This window comes from Andrographis paniculata, unplaced genomic scaffold, assembly GCF_009805555.1.
Source record: "Andrographis paniculata isolate CXL003 unplaced genomic scaffold, ASM980555v1 Contig32END, whole genome shotgun sequence".
Lineage (NCBI taxonomy): Eukaryota > Viridiplantae > Streptophyta > Magnoliopsida > Lamiales > Acanthaceae > Andrographis > Andrographis paniculata.
Genome location: NW_026137565.1, coordinates 8,109,522 through 8,131,942, shown reverse-complemented (window position 1 = coordinate 8,131,942; position 22,421 = coordinate 8,109,522). Strand labels below are relative to the sequence as shown.

Sequence of the window (22,421 nt, the reverse complement as noted above, 5' to 3'; positions counted from 1 at the left end):
TGCCAATACGTGTGGTGCGGACGAGGATCTAATAATCATTTCTTTACGATGAATGGCTTAAAATGCTTGCAGAGGAGAAAGAGTAGAGTAGGTATGTGTCAACTCTCAACTCTACTCGACCCTACCCAATTCCATGTATGTATTGTATATACGTGTGTCCATATGATATGTAATAGTGCTAGTAATTATTCCCATCTATTCTTTTTATTTGTGATCATTATTTTTAAAAAATAATTATATTTGTTTTTTTATTTAGTTTTAATTTAAAAAATATTACTTAATATAATATTTTATAAAAGTAACATTTGAAAACCAGTGAGAGAGAGACAGAGACAACCCTTAACGTTGGTTTTGTTTAATAATTGCGTTGCGTTTGATGTTTGCATAAGCATTGTTGCCTAGCGGCGGGGGCAGTTGGCCGACCTTTCGTTTCGTATCGTATCTAAGCGGGCGCCTGCCCCTCTCTCCCTCTCTCTCTGCATGCCTTGCCTGGTCTGGTTTGGTTTCCAAATACTCGCTGTACTCACTCACTCCCTCCCTCCCTCACTCACTGTATTGGCGAGAGAGACATCCACTCATCATTCCCTCCCACTATTCTAAACACTATCCACCCCATAATTAATTTATGATCGATCGATCAATCAATCAATCACTCCTGATCATCCCCCGCCCCTACTCCTCAGACTCAGTAATCCTTTCCTTTTTCCATTCATCCCCAGCGAATATACACAGATAGATTCTGCCATAACAGAAGAGAAGAGGAGAGGAGAGGAGGAAGAAGAAGATTAATTAGCAAGAGAAAGAATCGTCGCACCTGTCGTTTTCTCGCTCTGCCCTGCCCTTCTGCTACTATACCAAAAAACAGAGGGTGGGTTGGGTGTGACGATCATCTAATAAAAAGGGCCACCGGCTTGGCTTTGGCTTTACCCCACCTCACACTCACGGTCACGGGAAGATCATCCGTTTCCACTCTTCGTAAAAGGTATTTGACTGAATTCTCTACTTAATCTGTAAGCATGAATCTCCCTGCTTCTGGGATTTAACAACTCTTACTTCACTAGTTATTCCTCCTGGATATCCAATCCTCATGAATGCTTTCAAGTTAAACTATCTGACTGACTGACTGACTAACTATCATGTGATCTGCTACTTTATTTGTCACTTTACTCTTCTTCACTGCTATTCCCAACTACTCGCTGATTTCACAAATTGGGACCCCACCATTCTTAGTTACTATCTGCATCAAGTTTCTTGCTTTGTTCATATATCCCATATTTGTTATTGTATGTGTGTGGATGCGATGAGAAGAATCAATTATCCGAATATTATGCTTCATCACTATTGAGTGTCCTCGGCCTACACTGTTATAAATGTTTCAACAATGAAGAGTAAAGGTATTATTTTCTTTGACACTTTGTTGCTGCCTATACTCCCACTTATTAATTATTCTCGCAATTGCACACCGAAATGAAGTGCAAGATCACAATAGATAGCTGCTTAAGACCAATTATTTGCACCTTCATGGTGGGTATAGCCCCCCAATATTACTTACTGACTGAGGGGCGGACAAAGATGATATTTGGTCTGAGTCAGCTCAAGTGTTGGCCATGAATATGAATTCAAATGAAATGCACAATTCATCTTGTGATCTCCAATCTTCAGTATACATCGTGATAAAGTCTATTTGAATTATATTTTACTAAGATCCTTTGTCAACATAATTTGCAAGGGTGTGTCCTGCACATTTAGAATGATGTGCTTCTTGTGTATATATTGATCAGTGGATATGTTCAATAGGGCAGAGCGCTTCCAACTTTCACTGTCCGTCTGTCATTTTTGTTCCCGTTTCTTTAGCAGAGCTTAAGTTTCCTCTTCTCTACAAGTCATGTTTGTCTGAGCACATGTCCACTTTTTCAGGTTCGCTTCACCATAACTGCGGTTCTGGTTTTTGACAACTGCTTTAGCTAGAACTATTGGCTGCTGGAGAGCTTATTAAGGAATGAGTAAAATCTTGTTTCATATATTGGAGCCTGATTAGAACTAAAAGTTGCACCGAAGAAGCTTGTGGTGAGTCCTTTTTGCAGAGTTAATGATGCAAGGGATTTGCCCCTGTTAGGCAGGAGGTGGGGGAAAAGAAATGGAACAAAGAAATGGAGAATTCCTAATTGGCCAGCAGGTGAACTCTGAACATGTTAGTTACGGTGCATTGGATTACAGGAACGATGGCCTGGGTTCCATGCATCAGGGAGTTACGCAGGATCCCCCCAATTATCGGAACTTGAACTTTAGACCATCCGATCTTAATAAAGGAGTTTTTGGAAGATCTAGACCTGTTCTCAACTACTCTATTCAGACTGGCGAGGAGTTTGCTCTTGAATTTATGTGGGAAAGGGTGAACCCCCGGGAGCAATATATTCCAAATTCATCTGTGGGGGCAGATACTGAGATTACAATGGGGGATCTGCATGGCATGCTTGGTCCATCTCACACTGCTGCTTCTGAGGGACTTTCTGATGGTGGAAAAAGTAAAACAAAAGATCCTGTAACTCATGCTTCCCAATTTGAACAAAAACCTGTTGCCAAGCTGCTTCAATCAGTGACTAGAACCTCATCAGAAAACACAGGTGTTAGGAGGTTTCGTGGTCGTTCTTCTTTGGGTTCGTTTGCCTCATCTAGAACACTGAAATTGCTCTGCAGTTTTGGTGGAAAAGTTTTACCACGTCCAAGTGACCGAAAACTCCGGTATGTTGGCGGTGAAACACGCATTATTCGAATTCACAAGGAAATTTCGTTTGAGGAGCTTAAGCAGAAAACACTGGGAATGTATCCCGAGCCTCATTCAATCAAATATCAACTTCCTGGAGAGGATCTCGATGCTTTGGTATCTGTATCCTCTGATGAGGACCTGCAGAATATGATGGAGGAATGCAATGTACTTGGAAACTGTGAATCACAAAAGCTTCGGATTTTTCTCATTTCTGACTATGAAATGGATGATTCTGAACTGAGCATTGAGAGCATGGAAGGTGACTCCGAAATTCAATATGTGGTTGCTGTAAATGGCATGGATGTTGGATCGAGAAGAAGCTCACTTTGCGTGGAGAGTCATTTTGGCAGCAATTTGGATGATTTACTCGGTTTGAGTGTTGAGAGAGATGCCTGCCAAATTTCAGTCCACCGGCAAGCAAAACCAGTGGTAGACTCACCTTCAACAAATAATAAGTCTTCTCAGGTGGGGCTGTCAAGCTCATCACAAGGTATCGTGGTTGATTCTTTTGTTTACCAGGCTCGAGATCTCAAGGAACCAACCGACTGGCTTTCATCACGTGCTCCTCACCCCCTTGAAAACGAAACATTCTCCACAGCAGGTGAGAAGACTATTGTTCCACCACCTGTTGTAAAAGGTGAATATGGTCCTCATCCATCAAAGCAGGAAACAGTTGCAGAAAACATGGTCTCTGATCCTGTCCATGGACTCAAGGTTCCTCTCGCAGCCTCAAATGACGAGCTACCTGGTGCCAAGATCCCCTCAGCATCAGGGTCGGAGTTAAACTTTGAGAAGAATTGTTCATTTCAGAAAAAGATTGAATGCCGCAATCATCATTCCCAAGTAACAAGTGTTATTCAGATGGACAGACAAGTGAATAAAGAGGCTTTAACAGGGAGCATTATTGAGTCTACACCTCAAGTGCAGTCTTCTGATGAGAAGATCAAGCCTTTGTATATGTATGATATGGAAAATATATCAGAAGAAGCACCTAGAGATGGCATTTTTGCAGACAAGGTGACTTCGGTCGTACCAACAAAGACCTGTGAGAAGAACTACGATAAAACAAGGAATAGTTATGTGTTTTCAAATGTTATGGTTGAAAAGATGAATAACCATAATTTGGATGACCATCCTTGCACATCTGCTGCCACATTCACGCCAGTTCAAGCTGATACTGAGATGCATGCTAAAGAGATGAGCTCCGAACCAGGTGTCCTTCCCCAAAGAACATTCCATTCGGAAAGAATACCCCGGGAACAGTCAACAATTAATCGTTCAACAAAATCAGATGATTTCTCAGTTCCGCATCTCCTAGTGGCTCACTCACAATCAGATGTTTCGTCACAGCATATTACAGAATCCGTGGATAAGTTGACTGATCAGAATGTATCTTCCAATTTGGAAAAAGTTGATGATTCTGCAGAATTAACAAGAATCAATTTACCAAGCATGGAAAGCAAAAGACTAGACTCTACAAGGTTAAAAGATGCTGATGAGACTGGTACAACAACCTCCTGCATTCCCGAAGAAGATATGTCAAATCACAAGGTTGTGCTGAACACTGCTGCACCTCCTGCTACTGTTACTCCTGCCACCAAAATTTTTGTGACAAACCAGGGAAACTTTGAGTATTCCCAAGAAGTGTCTGCACGGAAACTACTGATTCATCCGAACAAGATGAATGAGAACACCAGAGAGGGGAAACCACTACCTGTGTCTAGGGAAGAAATTCCTCCTACAAATACTTCTCAGAGTCAGCCAAATCTTGTTGTTGGCACCCCAGAGCATCGGGACATCCTTATCAATGTTAATGACCGTTTTCCTCGTGAGTTTTTATCAGACATATATTCTAAAGCTATGACTGTTGAGAGTCCTACGGATGTTACAGCACCACCACATGGTGATGCAGCAGGTTTGATTGCAAACACGACTAATCATGAACTAAGCATCAGCCATTTTTATAGATATAGGAAGAAGATTATTCTAGGAAAGAATTGGTTATCATGGTTCAGGAACATCCTGCTTTCTCTTGTGTTCACAAGCAAAAGATTTGAGATCCTCCATGATTGACAGTGATACCCTTTTTGATGCAGGCGCAGCAGATCAAGTAGATTCCAGTGGTCCCGTTCCTGATATTCCTGGAAAATCCTATGCACTGGTAAGACCTGATATGACTCAGACTACTGGCATTCAAAGCCCGCAACTTAGTCGCCCAATAAATATAAAGGCACCTGGGTATGATTATCAGGTATGTTTTAATTGCTAAAAACTTCTAAGGATCGGTGCTTCAATCTAATCTAATCAGCTTTTACTCACTTTAAAGGGTTGCAAGAAAGCAGCTCAGCCTGCAGGCTTCCCTCTTCCTGACTTCTCTCTTAAAGAATTCGACCCCAACACCCTTCAGGTATAGATGGCTAGAGCTAAGATGGTAACAGATGCCTTGGTATTGAAAGGCAATATTTTATGCCTATGGTGAACTCTTGTGTATCAGCTGCTATGGAAAATTTCAGTATCTTATGTGCTTTTCATAGTTGGAGGTATATCTGTGTAGATAGCCACTGGAATTTGTGCATTGGTAGTTTCAGAAATACAGCCTTCAGTAGTGATGGTTGCTAACGCACTTCATCTTCAATATTATGTTGTTCATGATGAAATAGAAGTACAGCACGTGGAACGTAAACTTATTTTGCTTCACATATTGGGTGCTTACAAGTGTCTTGAATGACCATAAACTAATTTGGATTCTTCAGTCCCATTGGCTGTCAGTTACAATTTCATTTTCTGCTGCAGATAATAAAAAACCGAGATCTTGAAGAGCTGAGGGAATTGGGTTCTGGCACCTATGGGACTGTTTATCATGGTAAGTGGAGGGGAACTGATGTTGCTATCAAGAGGATAAAAAAGAGCTGTTTCATAGGCCGCTCATCAGAGCAGGAGAGGCTGGTGAGTTTCTATGAATCGAAATCTTATCATTTTTATATATTTTTCCCTTTATTGTTATTATGACCTATAGCGGTATCAAGAATTATTATTATCTTATTGGCATTGTTTACAAATACAAAAATTAATTATAACATTTAGACGGCTGAGTTCTGGCATGAAGCTGAGATTCTGTCAAAGCTTCACCATCCGAATGTGGTAGCCTTTTACGGTGTAGTGCAAGATGGACCTGGAGGGACACTTGCAACTGTGACGGAATTCATGGTGAATGGTTCCCTCAGACATGCTTTAATTTCCAAGGATAGGTAACCATTGCAACTTCTTGATTATCTCTGCTATTTCATGTATTGGACTGGGCGGACCTTGGCAAATAAAATTTATTCAGGCATCTTGATCGTCGCAAGCGCCTCATCATTGCAATGGATGCAGCTTTTGGGATGGAATATTTGCATTCAAGAAACATCGTTCATTTTGATTTGAAATGTGACAACCTGCTTGTCAACTTGAAGGATCCATCAAGGCCCATATGCAAGGTGATCGCTCTTTCTTGGTTTCTACTTTTTAAGGCATCTCATTCCACTCAAGGTAGAGCCGTAGAGGGATATGGATGCTTTGGTGGATGGTTTAATAATATGCAGCATGAGCTATAACTAGAATGAGTGCATTAGAAATATATCTAAAATACAAGTTTCTGGCACTCTGCAGAAAAATAGGAACAAATTAGTGATGATCCACTAGATAAATGATTGTGCTTTATGAAATCATCATATCTTTATTTACGTGTATCTGAGCAGGTGGGTGATTTTGGTTTGTCAAAAATCAAAAGAAATACGTTAGTTACTGGTGGTGTCCGGGGAACCCTTCCATGGATGGCCCCGGAGCTGTTAAATGGCAGCAGTAGCAAGGTGTCTGAGAAGGTAAGGGTCGGGAGTTGCATGCAAGTGATTGAGCTGTTGATGACTGACTGATTGACCAACGCCATTGTTCAATTTCTTCCTGGTTTTATGACACAGGTTGATGTGTTCTCCTTCGGAATTGTGCTTTGGGAGATCCTGACTGGGGAGGAGCCTTATGCCAATATGCATTATGGAGCAATTATTGGTATGACCTCTCTTCTCTCAATTTTGTACTAGATAAAGAAACCATGCGGCATGGTCAGTGAGTGATTTGGATGATGATGACGACTGACGACTATCAGGTGGTATAGTAAACAACACATTGCGACCACCAGTTCCAAGCTACTGTGATCCGGAATGGAGGGTGTTGATGGAGCAGTGTTGGGCGCCAGACCCGCTGGCTCGCCCATCCTTCCCTGAGATCGCCAGGCGTTTACGCACCATGTCGTCGACGGCGTGCCCCAGCCCCACCAAGCATCCACACTATACGCCACCCAAGTGAGCTCTCTCTCATATATGCGCATTACTCCTCATAAAAGGTGTACCACTGCTAGTGTATTATGTTCGTCATAGAGAGGTAATCAATTGCCATTGTAATAAGTAAGCAAAGAGGAGGGATGCACTTTTAAGTTTCCTCCTGGCCAAGGGTCATATTGACAGGACTGCGTGTGTGTGTGTGTGTATATAAATAGTACTATGAGACATGGGCGTGCTCTTGTTTCCAAGTTTGTTATCCTTGTGTGGCCAAATCAGATAATAAGACAATATCAAATCTATCTTGCTCTCAAGATTAAGAATAAATCAATGTAAGAATCTCCATTGATTGATCAGGCTTGGGGTTGACTTCCAAGTTCACAAAACAAGTCAGGCAGGCAAATGCATTGTACAACCAAAAAGAGCCACCCGCTTTCTTTATGTACATAATAAATACACAATTTCAGATTGGTCGACAACTCAAATGTAAAGCTTTGCTTGCATTGTCTTGGTAGCAGCTTCAAGCTCTGCCCTACTCTGCTCTCAGAATCTGTAGCAGAGTGACTCTCTCCCTCTCCCTCTCTCTCTACACAAAGAAAATCTGACCCACATTTAGAAGGCTTTCATGGGGTACATTAAAAATCACGCTATTCTCCCTGCAAATCTTGCGAAGAAATGCATATATATAATCAATGGCTATTCTCTTGTAAATCCTGGATTCCCTCCTCGCTCTAACTACTGTATTCCCCAGAATGTGGACTACCCCAGCATCCCTACAACTACTCAAGAACTCCAGCTCATCCATCTCCGTCGTCATTGTCACTGTGTTTGTGTTGCTCATATGGGCTGCTGCTGCCACCGCTGACACAATCGAGTCCGCCGAACAAGTCGGAGCCTCGGAGGATTCCCCTCTAGACTGCTGCTGTTGCCCGTGCCCGTACAGGCTGTATTCATCAGAGTCGGAGCACCCCTCCATCATGGCCTCCAGCCTCACAAACATGAAGAGATTGTCAAACAGCTTCTTCTCAAAATCGTCGTCCTTCTTGTGCAGGTCTTTGTAGCCGTATCGCGCCACGCAGCGGAACATGTGGAAGCTTTTGGGGCCGATCCGCTTGACGAGAAACCTCTCGTCCTCAGGGACCATGTAGACCGGGAGGTACTTGACGCACACAAACACCACCACCGAATGTATGGCTGGCAGATTGGTGATGAAGTGGGAGAAGATGTTGGGCACCCCGCTTGCTAGTTCGGTGTAGACGAGGCCGATCCCGGGAACACGGACGAGCCCCAGGCTGGGCCCGAGGCCTAGGATCCAGGCCATGGAGACCTTGCTGTGCATCTCGAACTCATAGCGCTTAACGGTCCCGTAGTGCCAGACGTACATGATGACGAGGAAGGCAGCAGCGATCACCAGCGGGACCCAACCGCCCTGATCCACCTTGAACAGAACTGCGGAGAAGTACATGCACTCCACCACCAGCGAGAGCAGGGTGAAGAGCAGCACCAGGATCCAGTGGCAGTGCCAGACGAGCAGCATTATCAGCGTCATCAGAAGGGTGGTCACCAGCATCACGATCACCACGGCAGTCCCTGCAACAATCGTAAATTATTAGGGTGTTTACTGTTATTGAATTGATCAATAAATATAAAAAATTCTGAATGAAATCTGTGCCTCACCATATGCATTGCCAATCTGACTTTGGTTTCTAAACCCCGCAGTGACGGCAATACAAAGAATCATTAAGATCCAATTCATGTCAGGAATATATATCTGCCCCAGAAACTTCTTTGATGTGTGCACTACTTTCACTCTTGGAAAACACCCAAGAGCAAGGGCCTGCTTGATTATTGAAAATGTAGCTGATATCGTGGCCTGGCTAGCAACAACAGCAGCTAGTGTTGCAACAATGAAAACTGGCCAGTATATTTTATCTGCAAACATACCAACAAACATGATCACTCATATGATATGCCACGAATGTAAAATCAAACTACTACTACTACTACTACTTATGCACTTCTCATAAATGAAAAGGAAGAAAAAAAAACACTTGTGTATGGATCTCTCACATCTTCATTTTCATTGAATTTAATTGAATCAAATAAAATGGATACCTGGAATTGATCGATAAAACGCATCAGCTACATGTTCACTATTTTCCATGAGGTATGCTGCCTGCCCAGAGTATGCCAAAAGAAGACAAGGAAACACAATTACGGTGAAGGCAAGTTTTATGGCTGAAACTGGAAAATGAGCAAGATCAGCAAAAAGTGCTTCTGTTCCTGCAAGCACCATTCAGATCATTAATAATCAGCAAAAAGTGCTTCTGTTCCTGCAAGCACCATTCAGATCATTAATAACTCATAGTTTATTATACAGCCTCATTATATACATAAGAGTCCCCCACCCCCGACTTTTCTACTTGTGTTTGAAGATGAATGAAAGAGAGAAAGACAAGTTGCAGAACCCCAACCTGTGATACTGAGCATGATCCCTCCAAGCGACGTCCAACCTTTAATCTTCCCTCTTTTAAAATAGCGGTATATGTACACAGGGGAAAACGCTCTCAGAACCGAGCTATCATGTTTATATATATTGAAGATACCAATGCCTCCAATCATCAGAAACCACAGCAGTACAATTGGGGCGAAAAGCCAGCCAACCGTATCCGTCCCATAATGTTGCATGCTGAATAAACCAACTAATATGAATACAGCAACAAGTACCACCACATCTGCATCAAACAACACACCAAATCTTGTAATAAACTAAACGCTATAATCCTATTGATGGAACCTAAACAATATATCAAGCCAGTCATTACCATTGCTCATTTTTGGGTGGTCCACTTTTATCCCACCAGAAGCAGAGAGAACTGTTGCACACAATTTGGATCAATGAGTGCAATAAACCAAAAGAACCTTGCATAAACCATTATGTGTACCAAACAGTTTCCATGTTATAATGTGAGCTTGGAGAAGATTGAAACATTGCACATTTAATGCTTGTAGAAGGCCCCCTCTATAATATAAATCTATCATCTTAATTCATGCATGTCCACCCTTAAGATGAACTCAATTCTTCATAAAGCTGTATCAAGTTGAGTAGATAAAACAGTAAGAGATAATATACAGATTATTGATAATTTTTCCTGGCTATTCAATATATATATCCACAACCTTTCTCCATTCATTTCTCAAGCACAGGACTCATTTCAGTATACAGAATCCATGTCTAAAAGAAGAGAGAACAAAACAAATAGATCAAATTTTACTCAATCTAGTAGGTCCAAAGATGCCAACGCAAGTGGTAAAGCAATTGGATAATCAGTATTAGCATTTTGATCCTGTTGTATGATTAAAGTAGCAGCTTCACTGAGATATATTCACCAACAATAAGATCAATTCCATTAGAGTTCACATGTTACATCCCTGCAGGCCTAAAAAATAAAACTTTTAATAAAAATAACTAGAACAAAAAACATTAGTAGTTTTTTACATGATGGAAGGGATAAATTGAATGCAATGAAATACTTACCTGATATAGCAGGAGTGAGAATGCCATCGCCAATCACCATGCATGTCCCTACAAGTACTAGTATAAGAAGAGCATTCTTTCGGAGAGCATGAGCCTCTAGCCATTTTTTGGTTTTAGCAGCAAACGAATGTTCATGAAATGTGCTACGGCTATAAGTTGTCAACTCTTCATCAGTCCGGTGCTGATTGGGAATCGTTTTAACTTTGGCATGCCTACATAGCAACGAATAAAGGGCAAAAGTTCCTCCTAAATAAAACAGGACAAACTTCGTTTAGTTATTTCAAACATATCCCATCATTGTCATTGTAACTTTGCAAAAGGACCAGCAGGGGAATCACTTTGAATAAGCATAATAGCATAGTATCTAAATATAAACAACACGGGTGGGAATTTCAGATTCGCAAATCACATACGACAATAAAGAGTAACTACTATCTTCAGATGATATCAGATTGTAAAAGTGTGCCTGAATAGAATAAGAGACAAATTTATATCCTTTTACAGTAAATATGCGATCTGGAATGCGCATTGATTACACAATGACAAAACAAGAATTCAGGGATAACGAACCCAGTCAAATATACCATAGGCAGCAAGCATCTTACCTTGACCATTGTCGTTTGCTCGACACACAACAAACACATATTTGAGGAGAGGTATCAATGTCAATGAGTATATAATCAATGAAAGGGCTCCTATAACATCCTCTGGGTCTTCGATTCCACGAGGAAAAGTATTGTAGAACACATATAAAGGAGATGTTCCCAAATCTCCATATACCACTCCTAGACTTTGGTATGCAAGCCTTAAGAGCAAAATTGCCGAGAATTTCTGTTCAAGTAGAATAAACAGCATAAGTGTCGAAAATACTAAATATGAAAAATCAATAATTAATGCAGCAACCCCACAACACCCTCCCCAGTACAATCATGTACCTGAAACAATAGAACTCAAGGAAATGCTCAAAGGTTTTGCAGTGTTTTGTTTAACAAACAAACAAACCAATATGATATAGTGATTGGGGGTAACAGTACTAATCCAGATGAATGAGAGCAGACGCAAAACAAGTTAATTAGCCGGATGATGGCTGCAACCAGTTACACTGATTCATCCAGACAGACTATCAAGCCCGAAAAGAAAGAAAGAAAGAGAAAAAGGAAAGAAAAGAGAAAATAAAAGGAAGCCGAAAAGAGAGATTCTTCGAAAATAACTGGAAAGTGATGAGGGGGAGGGGGAGGGGGGGCTAAAAGTTCTTTGATGGTGAGGCGCAACCAAAGCGAAATAAGTAAGTCCCGCTTTTACCTTTTCTCTATACATATTCTTAAGTCTTGCAGCCTCTTCATCCATGGGCTGATCCAGCGTCTGCTCCAAAACCCACATGCTCCCCTTAGTTTCGCTGCCCCCATCGTCAAATTCCACCTCAGATGCCATGTTCAAAATCCCCCAAAAGAAGCAAGCTTAGTAGATGAATATCAGGAGTCCGATCGAGGAGACCAAGTTGCCAATAATCCAAGGCTTGGGGGTTTCGGCAAACGAAGAAGAACTCAATCCGCTCCCAAGAAACCGAAAGCAATTAATCTTGGAGCCAGCGAAGAGAACCCCAATAAACTGAATATGGAGAGGAAGACAAGAGTAGAGCGAGACAGCAAAGACACAATTAAAAATAGGAAAAGTACAAAGAGTTAAATTTACTGACAAAAACTACTACAGTGCTCTGGTACGAAGTCAGTCCCAACCGCATAATCACGCACAAAAATCCAATTGAAAGGTAAGAAGTTCACCACAAAAGAAAAAAAAAAAAAGAAAAAAGGGGGACGGGCATCTATTGCTTGCACGAAAAGACGAATTTTCCTCCTCCTCCTCCTCCTTTCTTCTTCTTCTTCTTCTTCTTCTTATTGGTGATGAAGCGTGCTCAGCTAAAGAAATTCCAGCTCTCAAAGGTTTCACTGTTTTTATTGATCCAAAACAAACAAAACCGATTGTTGATTATATGCAAAGGGGGAGGCCCTACGCGCAGGTTTACTTGTACAACGAAAATCCCCTCTTCGCGACAAACAAAGAGACTAGAGAGCTTTTTATCCTGCGTTCTGAAAGATTACAGTAGCAATGCCAATGATGTTGAGAAGTGACACCAGTTTTCCGTCTCTGTATTATTTATACGTTTTCTTTTATTCCCAAGCCATGAATGAATCCAGGGATCGAGATAGAGAGATTTAGCAAAGGGGGCGGTAGAATTCATGAATGTTACGTTACACTTGAGCAACCATTGGCAGTGGTTATATTTCGTTTCGTGGTTCATAAATCCATGTTAATAAAAACTAGGTGGATGTAGTATGAAATATTCCACCCCCACCAGCAGCAGCAGGAGGAGGAAGACAAATTTCTTTTCTTTTAATGTACATGTAATTGTTGTATATCACATTCGCATCGCAGTCCATTTGCTCCGACAAGGTCTTAATCCAATGGCCCACAGCGATTAGGCCAACCGCCTCTCCTTTGCTCTCCTCTCTTTGGTCCTTGTTGTCGGTCTTATATCTATCTATCTATCTGTACTTGTTTCTTACTTGCCCATTGATGATCGAGCAAAGCTTGAATCGAGTTAGTTGGTCATGTTTTATGATTAGAATAATAAATAAAACAAGAAATAAAGAAACAAGTGTTGCGTGCTCAACTTCAATTCCTCATAGTCGTAGCACCCTCCCTCCCTCGTTAGATCACTGTAGAGGGTTGAAATTTGTGATTCCCCCCGAGTGCAGGTGCTCGTTCCCTCTCTCCCTTCTCCTAATTGTCAACGAGGAGAATCTTGTGTTGGTTCTCACATCCATCTGATCTTCTGACCGCAGAAAAGAAATGAATAGAATAAAACTAATCTGATCTGACCGCAGAAAAGAAATGAATAGAATAAAACTAACTTCTCGACGGGGTACTTGGCCACATCATAATTAATCTTATCTGGTAGCTGCAATTATATTGGTATTACTTACTTCTGAACTATAACTATGATAAGAATAATTATACTAGTAATAAAAAGAAAGATCCGGAGAAGCAAGGCAGGCAATAATTATGTAAGATGTCTATTTCTATCAATCAATCATGTGGGCCATCCATCCAATCTATGCAAAATTCTTGAGATTGCTCCCTCCTTGGGTTGGATTGGGTGGATCGGGTATTGCAGCTAAATATGTGTGATGCAAAATGATATCCAGATGAATTAATCTGAGGTGATACACGCGACTGCTTAGCTGTATGTATGAATGAATGAATGTATGCATATGGATGGTGACACAGAGTTGAGATTGAAAGAGGAGGTTGCGTTAGAGAGGAGATCATTAATGATTTTTGCCATCTTCCCTTACCTGAGGAAAATGTTTCCCAACTCCATCTACAACTACATCCTTGGGTCCCAACTTGACCCGAATCCGAAACTGACGAGTAGATTCACTTCATAACTGAGACCTGCATTCAATGACCTAGGTATTCTCTATTTAGAAGGAGGTTTTTTTATAAATAAATATAAAAAAAACTTTTAACCAAAACTCCAAAATTATATGTAAACAAAGCCCTAATCTTTGTCAAACTTGGCCTAAAAAGAGATTATTGTGTTTATTGTATTTCTTAAAAGCAACTCCCTACATTCATTATAACTATGTCTATATTTTTTTTATATGTCCACATAAAATAGGTACTTATATATAAGGGTGCTTTATAAGTAAGAAACAATGGTATAGAGAGACATGATACAATTAATTAGTTGTTAGGATGAAAATTGCCAAAATACCAAAACAAATACCTAGAGTAGCATGCCAAATTCATCCTAGTAAAATCCAAACACAACCACAAACTCTTCCAACTATACCTATAAACACAATCATAATAACAATGGCATCTCCCAATCACTTGACTTTATTTGACTGGAACCACCATAACTGAAGTGAAAGCTCGTCATCCAAATTACACTAGTCCAAATATGGACTATATCAATTTGCACTGTTATAACATTACTATTTACTACTACCCCTTCACATCCATTAATAATTCTCTCCATGCCAACATAAATAATAAACCCCTCTACAAGCACAAGCACTATGTCACCAGAAGCTAATCAGTATATGCCATGCCATATTTCTCTCCATGAATTGATGCCACCTCAAATCTAAACTACTAAAAGCTAATACAAGCACAAAACTCTGTTAAGAGGAGACAAATTCCATTGGAATGATCTTATAGGACATGCTACGTGACTCGGAGTATCCCCAAGTTCTCCTAAGAGGATTACATTTCAATGACCTCTTCCTAGTAAACAACTAAACATGTACATTAAGATGAGCCATTATGCATACTATCATCGCCATCAAATCTAGAAAAAACATCAACCCTCCAGTGTTCTATAAACTAGTAAGACCAAGTAGAAAAAGGTGGCTAAAGGCTGAAGCTGTTATTCTTGTCCTCCATTATCCTTCTTGTTTTAGATTTCCAGGAGCTACATATAACCATTTCCCAATAAGATTTGACACTTATAGATCATCCCATGATCTTGCTAAGCCATTGCCATGCCCTATCAATCTCATCCCTATATTTATCGTGCAGATAAAAATGTGAACTCAAACATTATTTATTTATCTACTGTTTCATAATTTTGGCAGTCAATTATAAGAGGCCAAAAAACAAAACATCATTGCCAGGCATACTGTACTAAGACAAAGCTGCATTTCTTAAAAGAGAAATTTTAATATGAAGAACATAATATTAGAAAAGTAAAGAACATGCAAATAAACATTATGACCAATTAGAACGGCAAATGAGTGATTACATATTTCCTTCAAACCTTAATGGCATTTACATATAAACTTCCAATGCTAGATAATATCAGATTCAATAATGATTTTCTGAGAATATTGAACTAGAAGGACGAACTTGAGTGTTGAAATTCTTGATATCCTTTAATGATAGCTTAAAGCCCCAAGAATTGTCAAAACTCACCACATCAAGTACAGGGTTAGTAGTCATATTGTCTACCCCTTAGCTCTCCATTGCTTGCTTTCTCATACTCTAATAGATGCTGAGCTAGTATTTGGTATACAAATGAGATAAATATATTCTAGCGTCACCAATACACTAAAAGTTTGCTTGTAGACAAAATTTTATTCAAAACCGATGCAGCTTAAACATCCCCAAGTTTGAATCCAAAAATACATGGAAAGCCTAGCTTAGATATACTTATCAGCTCAGCACCAGTTCAATGCTGCAGTAATACCATACTACATAAAGTATCAATTAATTCACAGAACAACCTATCCGTGCCAAAAGAGAAACAAGAAACATTGAACATCAAAGAATCAAGGGTATAGCAACAAATAGTTTAGGACAACCGCAACTTTGTACAGAAACAAACAACAGATGTCCAATTTCACAAACACACGCACACCACCCCCTTTCAAAAGGTTTTGACTTTACATGTGCTCTTCTATTAAAGTCACCAGACTTTGGAGAGACACAGCGTGGCATCAGACATCCAAGTTTTCCATCTGAATGCTGCTCTTGAGGGGTACATACTCCCCAAGGTAGCCACCAAGATGATCATAAAGTGCACCCTTATCAATGCCTTGATGATGGTAGCTCTTGCAAACATAGTAAAACACGCTTTGGACCAACAGCCCGACCAAATTCACAATCACCAACACACCAACAAGGAAACCACCGACAGTAATCCTTGTTAATACTCCATAATCATCTCCTCCATGGACCACAATGGATCCAAAAAGCCCGTTAATCACACCGCAAATAGCTAAGTAGACAAAAACGAGAACAAACCCCATGCCAGTCTTTCCCTTCAACAGTTGGTAGCTCTTCTTCATAGCTGCAAAGCCATAAACGGGCTCTAGAACAGACACAACGCTAGCGAGATGCCACAGGGCGCTTATATAAACGTGCACGCCCAGGAACAAGGAGAACACAACCACCAGGGAGAATAAGAACAAGAGAACATTATCGGTGTCCACGGCAATAACGAGCAGCACAAGAAACACCAAGAACACAATGTTGTAGACAACCATCAACAGAGAGACCCATAAAAAGGTGATGAAGAGGCGCTTAAAAACACTGGGGATGGCGGCGATGGTGGATGAGAAAGAGACGGGCTTGGAGGTGTAGAGGGACGCGACGGTGAAGACAGTGGCGGCGGTGGAGAGCAGGGAGAAGGCGAAGAGGAAGATGAGGTAGAAGAATTGGAAAACGAGAAGCTTGGAGGAAGCGTCGGAGGGGTTGGTTTGGAGCTGTGCGATGATGGGGTGGGTGAAGAGGGAGTGGGCAAGAATGGCAAAGGAAAGGGGGAAAATCAGGGTGAGGGTTATGAGATAGAAGGTTTTGGGGGATTGCTTAGGGATTGAAATGGATTCCTTGAGGATGTCGGAGATGCTGAGAAATTGAAGCTCTTCGGAAGCCAGATCCATGGGATCGAATTGACGAGTGGATTTGGATTGCGGTGCGGCCTGAAATTGAACGTAGAAAGAAGTGAGTACGGGCAGATCCGAGCTAGATGGATTGAGGGAGGAGGGATGAGCGCGATCGGAATTCAGGAGAGGGGAGGGGAGGTGGCGGTGGAGATGACGGTGATATGAATGGTATGATATGATATGATGTGTGATGACCAGGTCGATCTATACCGTTCAGATGTAGAATAGAGCCATTGTAGGGTAGGGGTAGGGCCCACTCAATGGATGCATCTCTCCCTGCAACTGCAAGGAAGGAAGGAAGAGCAGTTTTGTAGCCGTGTTTATTCCAAGTTAAGCAGAGACGGCGAGACGCTCTTCAATAATTTCTTTGGAACCTTGGTAGCATCTTCATAACTTTCGACCTTATTCACTCTTCTCATCTTAATCAGCTTGGACTTTGTCCTCCCATTATTATTGTTCCAACAAAAGCTACATGCAAGCAAATTACGGAGTATTAAAAAGAGGTAAGTATAGGTATAGCTATATAGGAGTATTTATTTACTTGGACATCAATAAATTAGGAGGGAATGGGATTAAAAGTTGCCCACATATAATAAATTCAAAGGGAAAAGTTGTGGCTGGCCTGGTGTTAAAGATGAGAGGTTAGAGGTATGTCATATGTGTCGTCGTCGTCGTCTATCATCTATCTTAAAATTCCGCGTATCGTATTACTACCGTATATCCTTATTTTTTCTTTATATTTTAAATTAATATTATAAATTATGAGTAATTAATTATTTAATTATTTACTAATATATTCGTCCGGTGATAGTATTACAAACGGAACGGAGTACCGGTAGAATATTCTTCCTTCTGTTGCTGGTTGGGCATGGATTGTGATTAACTCTTCAGCCACATATCCCCATACATACATATATATATATTTACACACATACAGTATCGTCGCTGCTTCAACTCCCCTCCGATCCAGCGGCAACTGAACTGCAAGCTAAGCAAGGGATGGCGAACTTTCACCTCCAGTTGCCCTACAAAATCACTGCCTTTTCTGCTTCTGCTTCACCCAACGGTACTCTCTCCATCTCACCCTCTTGCATCATCCACCTATTTCTCTCCAATTGAATTGAATTGAATTGTTGGTGCCTTCTTTTAATCGAATACCTGGATCATTCGCTTAGCACTCCACTCCACTTGTTCCTGTTTTTATTCTTCAAGTTCGGTTGGATATAATTCTCGTTCTGGAATCAATTCTCCGGGGGGATATTACTATTATATGTGATTGAAGTGCTTGTTCAATTCTTGTCTGCATATATGTATACATATAATATATTATTATTCCCTCTCATTTGCTTAGCTCGGTTCAAGATGCTTCTGTATAACACTTTTGGTGCAACTTCAAAGTTTTTCAACTACTGGCAAGGATGGATACATGATGATGTTCATTGAGCTGTGCTCTTCCTTGGTGGTGTTCTGTTGCATTTATGAATGAGATCAGCGCGGGATTTCTCAAATGATTTAGCGTGATAGCGATTTTGCATTCTCATTCTAATTTGCTCATTTAGATCTGATGGCAACAATTTACATACACGCACACCCTACAGGGTCTCCTCCTGGTGTACCTCAATCCAAGGGCCCGGCGATTCTTGAGCTTCCTCTTGATAAAATTCGGAGACCCCTGATGCGTACAAGAGCCAATGATCCCCACAAAGTCAAGCAACTCATGGAAAGTATAAGTGAAATCGGTCTTCAAGTACCTGTAAGTGAGATCAGGACAGAACAGGACAGCTTCACATTAGGCAATGCACTGATATAATTAACCTACGTATCAAATCTTACTCCCACTGGCCTAACTAAATGCATGTATAATTCTCTGTTTTTATGGGCACAGATTGATGTGCTGGAGGTTGAAGGGGAATACTATGGTAGGTATGCAACATAAGATTGTCAAGGCAAAGCAAACACATGCACACACCTTCACCTCCCTCTGGATATGGATATCTTTAGTTTTAGTAGCCCTAGCATCCTGATTTGATTCTTCCCGTGCGCATGTGTGTGTCCTCCTAGGCTTTTCTGGATGCCATAGATATGAAGCTCACCAGCGGCTGGGCCTGCCAACTATACGCTGCAAAGTTCGCCGTGGTACGAAGGAAACTTTAAGGTGCCTACCAATCACAGTTTATCTCTTATCTTCAATAGCTGTTGAAATTGTTTGCATCCAACCTTCTTGGCACCCTTCTTTCAAGATGATCCCTTGAAGCTATTGTACATTGTAGTTATGCTTTCTTCATATTACAACTTGTCATACCCCAACTGCCTTTGTATATAACAGGGTTAGAGACATTTCATCTATTTTAAATGTTGCAGGCATCATCTCCGCTGAGCCATGTAAAAGCACCAAATATTGAGGGAGGGAAATTAAGCAGCTCCAACATCCACTGAACTTAAGAACGTCGATTCATATCAGTAAGGAATAACGTACACTGCAATGTATGTATACAGTGAGTAGTAACTAGCAATCGCCCTGCTTGAGCAGTAAATAGTATGCAGTAGAAAAATATGTTATTTGTACTGAAAGCTTATTGTTTCATCTAAAACACGCCCGAATTAAACTTGGCATGAGAGAAAGACAGCAGCAGCAGCAGCACATGGACTTGTGTCACGACCATGAAGAAGGGAGAATGATCCCTCCACGTGGAAAGTATTCCAGTACCTTCACACTCTCAGTGCTTAGCATCTTCTTCTTCACAGAACTTAGAGTACTGATTGGAGTCCATTAAGTTGTTAAGTTCATCAGTATTTTTCACCTCGACCTTGATTATCCATCCATCTTCATAAGGACTTGAATTAACCTGCAATGTAAACTTAAGGTTGTTCAGAACGTAAGATGGCGATACTAATGCACAGAAATATAACCAAGCTCTAAGATGTGATGTTCCCACTGTACAAACAACAGCATTTGGGTACTTATTGCATGCATAACAGACGTAATTTCCATCATAATTGTAAGCTTATCTACTCATAAATGGCCAAGAAACCCGCGCCCACTGCCATTTGTTAAGTTATGTGGCCAAACATGAAATGGCAACCAGCTCTATCTACGAAAATCAGAACTTGGTTTTAGATTTACTGACCAGGCCAGGAGAATCATTGAGGTTAGTGTTAACCTCCACCACTTTCCCTGAGATTGGAGAGTTTACTTCGCTGGTTGCCTTGACACTTTCAACAGCACCGAAACTTGCCCCTTGATCGACTGCAGTCCCCTCCTCAGGTAATTCAACGAACACAACATCCCCCAAGTGATCTTGAGCATGATCAGTAATGCCTATAGTTGCTGATTTGCCTTCAACTTTCACCCATTCATGAGATTCAGCATACTTCAGATCCTTGATGACTGCATTGGTGTTGAGGAGCATCACAGATTGGAAGGAGCGTTAAAGAGAAGATAATGAAGCAATGATGAAATGAACTGAATATTGCCAACTAAGTCACTAACACAAATTCAGAACTTCGTAAATTGCAATGAAGTTGTCAAGCACAGCCAAGACTCACAGCAATAGAATCAAGAAAACAGCCGATACCTAATTCAATTCTCCTTTTTTCCATCATTCTGTTTTCATATCACCTTGAGGGGAAAATATCATATATTAGAACAGATACTATTGGAATTCATGATTGAAATGTCTCCATTATTATCAATGTGAGAGAGCCCCATACAGAAGCTTTGGTGCCTTTTCTTTAAGTAAACCTATGGTATGACCAAATCTGAATTGTGTTGCCATGAACGACTGCTTAACATCTATATATAATTACGTGCCGGCAGTGGCTCGAGATATTACTCAAGTTTACAGTTCTGAATTTCATACTTTGAGATTGAGTTGTATGGAACCGCGGTCACGGGACAACCAGGACACTCTAGCAAGCTATGGCATTCACCATTGTTCCATATAAATATATAACAAAGCAAGGAATCCCAATCTCCTTCAAGATCTATTACCAAAAACGTCACCGACTTTTCCTGTACACATTCAATGTAATAAAAAAGTACAAGAGATCTCCTACCGATCAAAATATGTAACACGGAAAACCAAAATAATAGCCTTTCTTATAGATAAACAAACACCAAATCACCATTTCTAATTAAGAAATGAATACCACGCCCATTACGGAGATTCATATAACCGAGATCAGAGGAAAAAGAAATAAGGGAAAGAAATTGGAAGGCAGATATGGAAATAAAGCGTACCGGTGGCGAAGGCTCTGTAAGGAATAGAGATCCTAAGGTAGGAAGCAGCTTTCGTTGCCCACAACCCCGACGCCATTTACGCAAGAACAACGCCTTCGATCGATCGATCGATCTCCCAAACACAAACACAAACACAATACAATGCAATACAGCAGAGGAATCACTCGATGAGCCGCGCTATGCTCCCCTGTGGCCTGTGTGCTGTGTTTTTTTACCTAAAATGACAGCGTCAGGCACCCACCCTTTCTTGTCTCCGAGAGACTGTTCCCTTTAAATAAATAAATAGTAAAATCATATGTATCGTGCAACATATGGTATATGATTTTTTGCATAAAAATTTAAATAGATAATATTAAATGAAATAATTTTAAAATACTATTGAAATGAAGTAATCTAATGAAAAAATTATATATTTATTTTTTATGATGTAATATAAATAAAATGTGATTAATTATTTTTATTTAAAAATATTTAAGGGTGTATTGTTTGAAAATTTGAATTTTGGATTGAAATTTTAATATTAAAAATTTTAAATTGATATAATATAAAAAATTAAATATAAGTGTTAAAATTTGATTTTTTTAAAAAAAAATTATATAAATAATATAAATTTATTAAAATATTTCAAACAAACACATTCTTAATGTATTTAATATTGTTATAAACATATATTGAATCTAATATCTCATATAAAGATAATGTCTTCCTTTTTTTTACTTTATTTATTTTTTAAAAAAACATTATTAATAAAAATTTGTAAAAAGTTATACATAAAAAGCTATTAATTTATTTATAAAAAATTAATCTTATTAATTATAAAAATATTACTCCTTCGGTCCTTTTCAATGTATTTTTTTAGGTCTGCATATTTAGTTGATTATGAAATAATATTATTTTATTAATTAGTGTAAACATATAAAAAATATTGAGATTTTTGTTTTTGACTTTACCGTATATGCAATTGCAATTTGTAATTTAAAATTATAAATATTTTAGTATTAATGTATATTTACTTTTATTAAAATATAAAATAAATATTTCCAAGTGAAACAAATAAAAACAGTAAAATAAAAAACACTTTGAATGTGTATGAAAGGGTACTATTTTGCAC

The 22,421-nt window shown here is 39.9% G+C and overlaps 5 protein-coding genes across 8 annotated transcripts; 2 read left to right on the top strand and 3 right to left on the bottom strand.

Moving 5' to 3' along the window:
* The first annotated feature begins 421 nt into the window (after nt 1-421).
* Nucleotides 422-7,394, top strand: LOC127247261 (uncharacterized). 3 transcript variants are annotated; one of them, XM_051269044.1, is made up of 10 exons: nt 422-982; nt 1,918-4,595; nt 4,864-5,018; nt 5,076-5,174; nt 5,561-5,713; nt 5,852-6,015; nt 6,096-6,243; nt 6,505-6,627; nt 6,724-6,811; nt 6,909-7,394. In XM_051269044.1, the coding sequence occupies exons 2-10, from the start codon at nt 2,138-2,140 to the stop codon at nt 7,106-7,108; spliced, it is 3,588 nt and encodes a 1,195-aa protein (XP_051125001.1). In that variant the 5' UTR covers nt 422-982; nt 1,918-2,137; the 3' UTR covers nt 7,109-7,394. The 3 variants fall into 3 exon arrangements, with proteins under 3 accessions (XP_051125001.1, XP_051124999.1, XP_051125000.1); XM_051269042.1 differs by having other exon boundaries at nt 423-982; nt 1,918-4,682; XM_051269043.1 differs by having other exon boundaries at nt 424-982; nt 1,918-4,682; nt 5,094-5,174.
* Nucleotides 7,395-7,487: 93 nt separating this feature from the next.
* On the bottom strand, nt 7,488-13,004 carry LOC127247262 (potassium transporter 10-like). 2 transcript variants are annotated; one of them, XM_051269045.1, is made up of 8 exons: nt 11,921-13,004; nt 11,224-11,449; nt 10,619-10,864; nt 9,906-9,956; nt 9,555-9,815; nt 9,196-9,363; nt 8,758-9,012; nt 7,488-8,670 (listed from the first exon to the last, which is right to left on the bottom strand). In XM_051269045.1, the coding sequence occupies exons 1-8, from the start codon at nt 12,047-12,049 to the stop codon at nt 7,667-7,669; spliced, it is 2,340 nt and encodes a 779-aa protein (XP_051125002.1). In that variant the 5' UTR covers nt 12,050-13,004; the 3' UTR covers nt 7,488-7,666. The 2 variants fall into 2 exon arrangements, with proteins under 2 accessions (XP_051125002.1, XP_051125003.1); XM_051269046.1 differs by lacking the exon at nt 11,921-13,004 and adding an exon at nt 11,554-11,781 and having other exon boundaries at nt 10,619-10,830.
* A 2,804-nt stretch (nt 13,005-15,808) lies between these two features.
* Nucleotides 15,809-17,264, bottom strand: LOC127247263 (uncharacterized). Its single transcript, XM_051269047.1, has one exon. The coding sequence runs from the start codon at nt 17,065-17,067 to the stop codon at nt 16,123-16,125; it is 945 nt and encodes a 314-aa protein (XP_051125004.1). The 5' UTR covers nt 17,068-17,264; the 3' UTR covers nt 15,809-16,122.
* A 382-nt stretch (nt 17,265-17,646) lies between these two features.
* Nucleotides 17,647-19,482, top strand: LOC127247266 (sulfiredoxin, chloroplastic/mitochondrial). Its single transcript, XM_051269050.1, has 6 exons — nt 17,647-17,718; nt 17,882-18,136; nt 18,669-18,823; nt 18,956-18,989; nt 19,132-19,225; nt 19,432-19,482. The coding sequence occupies exons 2-6, from the start codon at nt 18,070-18,072 to the stop codon at nt 19,445-19,447; spliced, it is 366 nt and encodes a 121-aa protein (XP_051125007.1). The 5' UTR covers nt 17,647-17,718; nt 17,882-18,069; the 3' UTR covers nt 19,448-19,482.
* Nucleotides 19,483-19,505: 23 nt separating this feature from the next.
* LOC127247265 (glycine cleavage system H protein 2, mitochondrial-like) lies at nt 19,506-21,562 on the bottom strand. Its single transcript, XM_051269049.1, has 3 exons — nt 21,311-21,562; nt 20,199-20,458; nt 19,506-19,916 (listed from the first exon to the last, which is right to left on the bottom strand). The coding sequence occupies exons 1-3, from the start codon at nt 21,384-21,386 to the stop codon at nt 19,788-19,790; spliced, it is 465 nt and encodes a 154-aa protein (XP_051125006.1). The 5' UTR covers nt 21,387-21,562; the 3' UTR covers nt 19,506-19,787.
* Nucleotides 21,563-22,421: the final 859 nt, after the last annotated feature.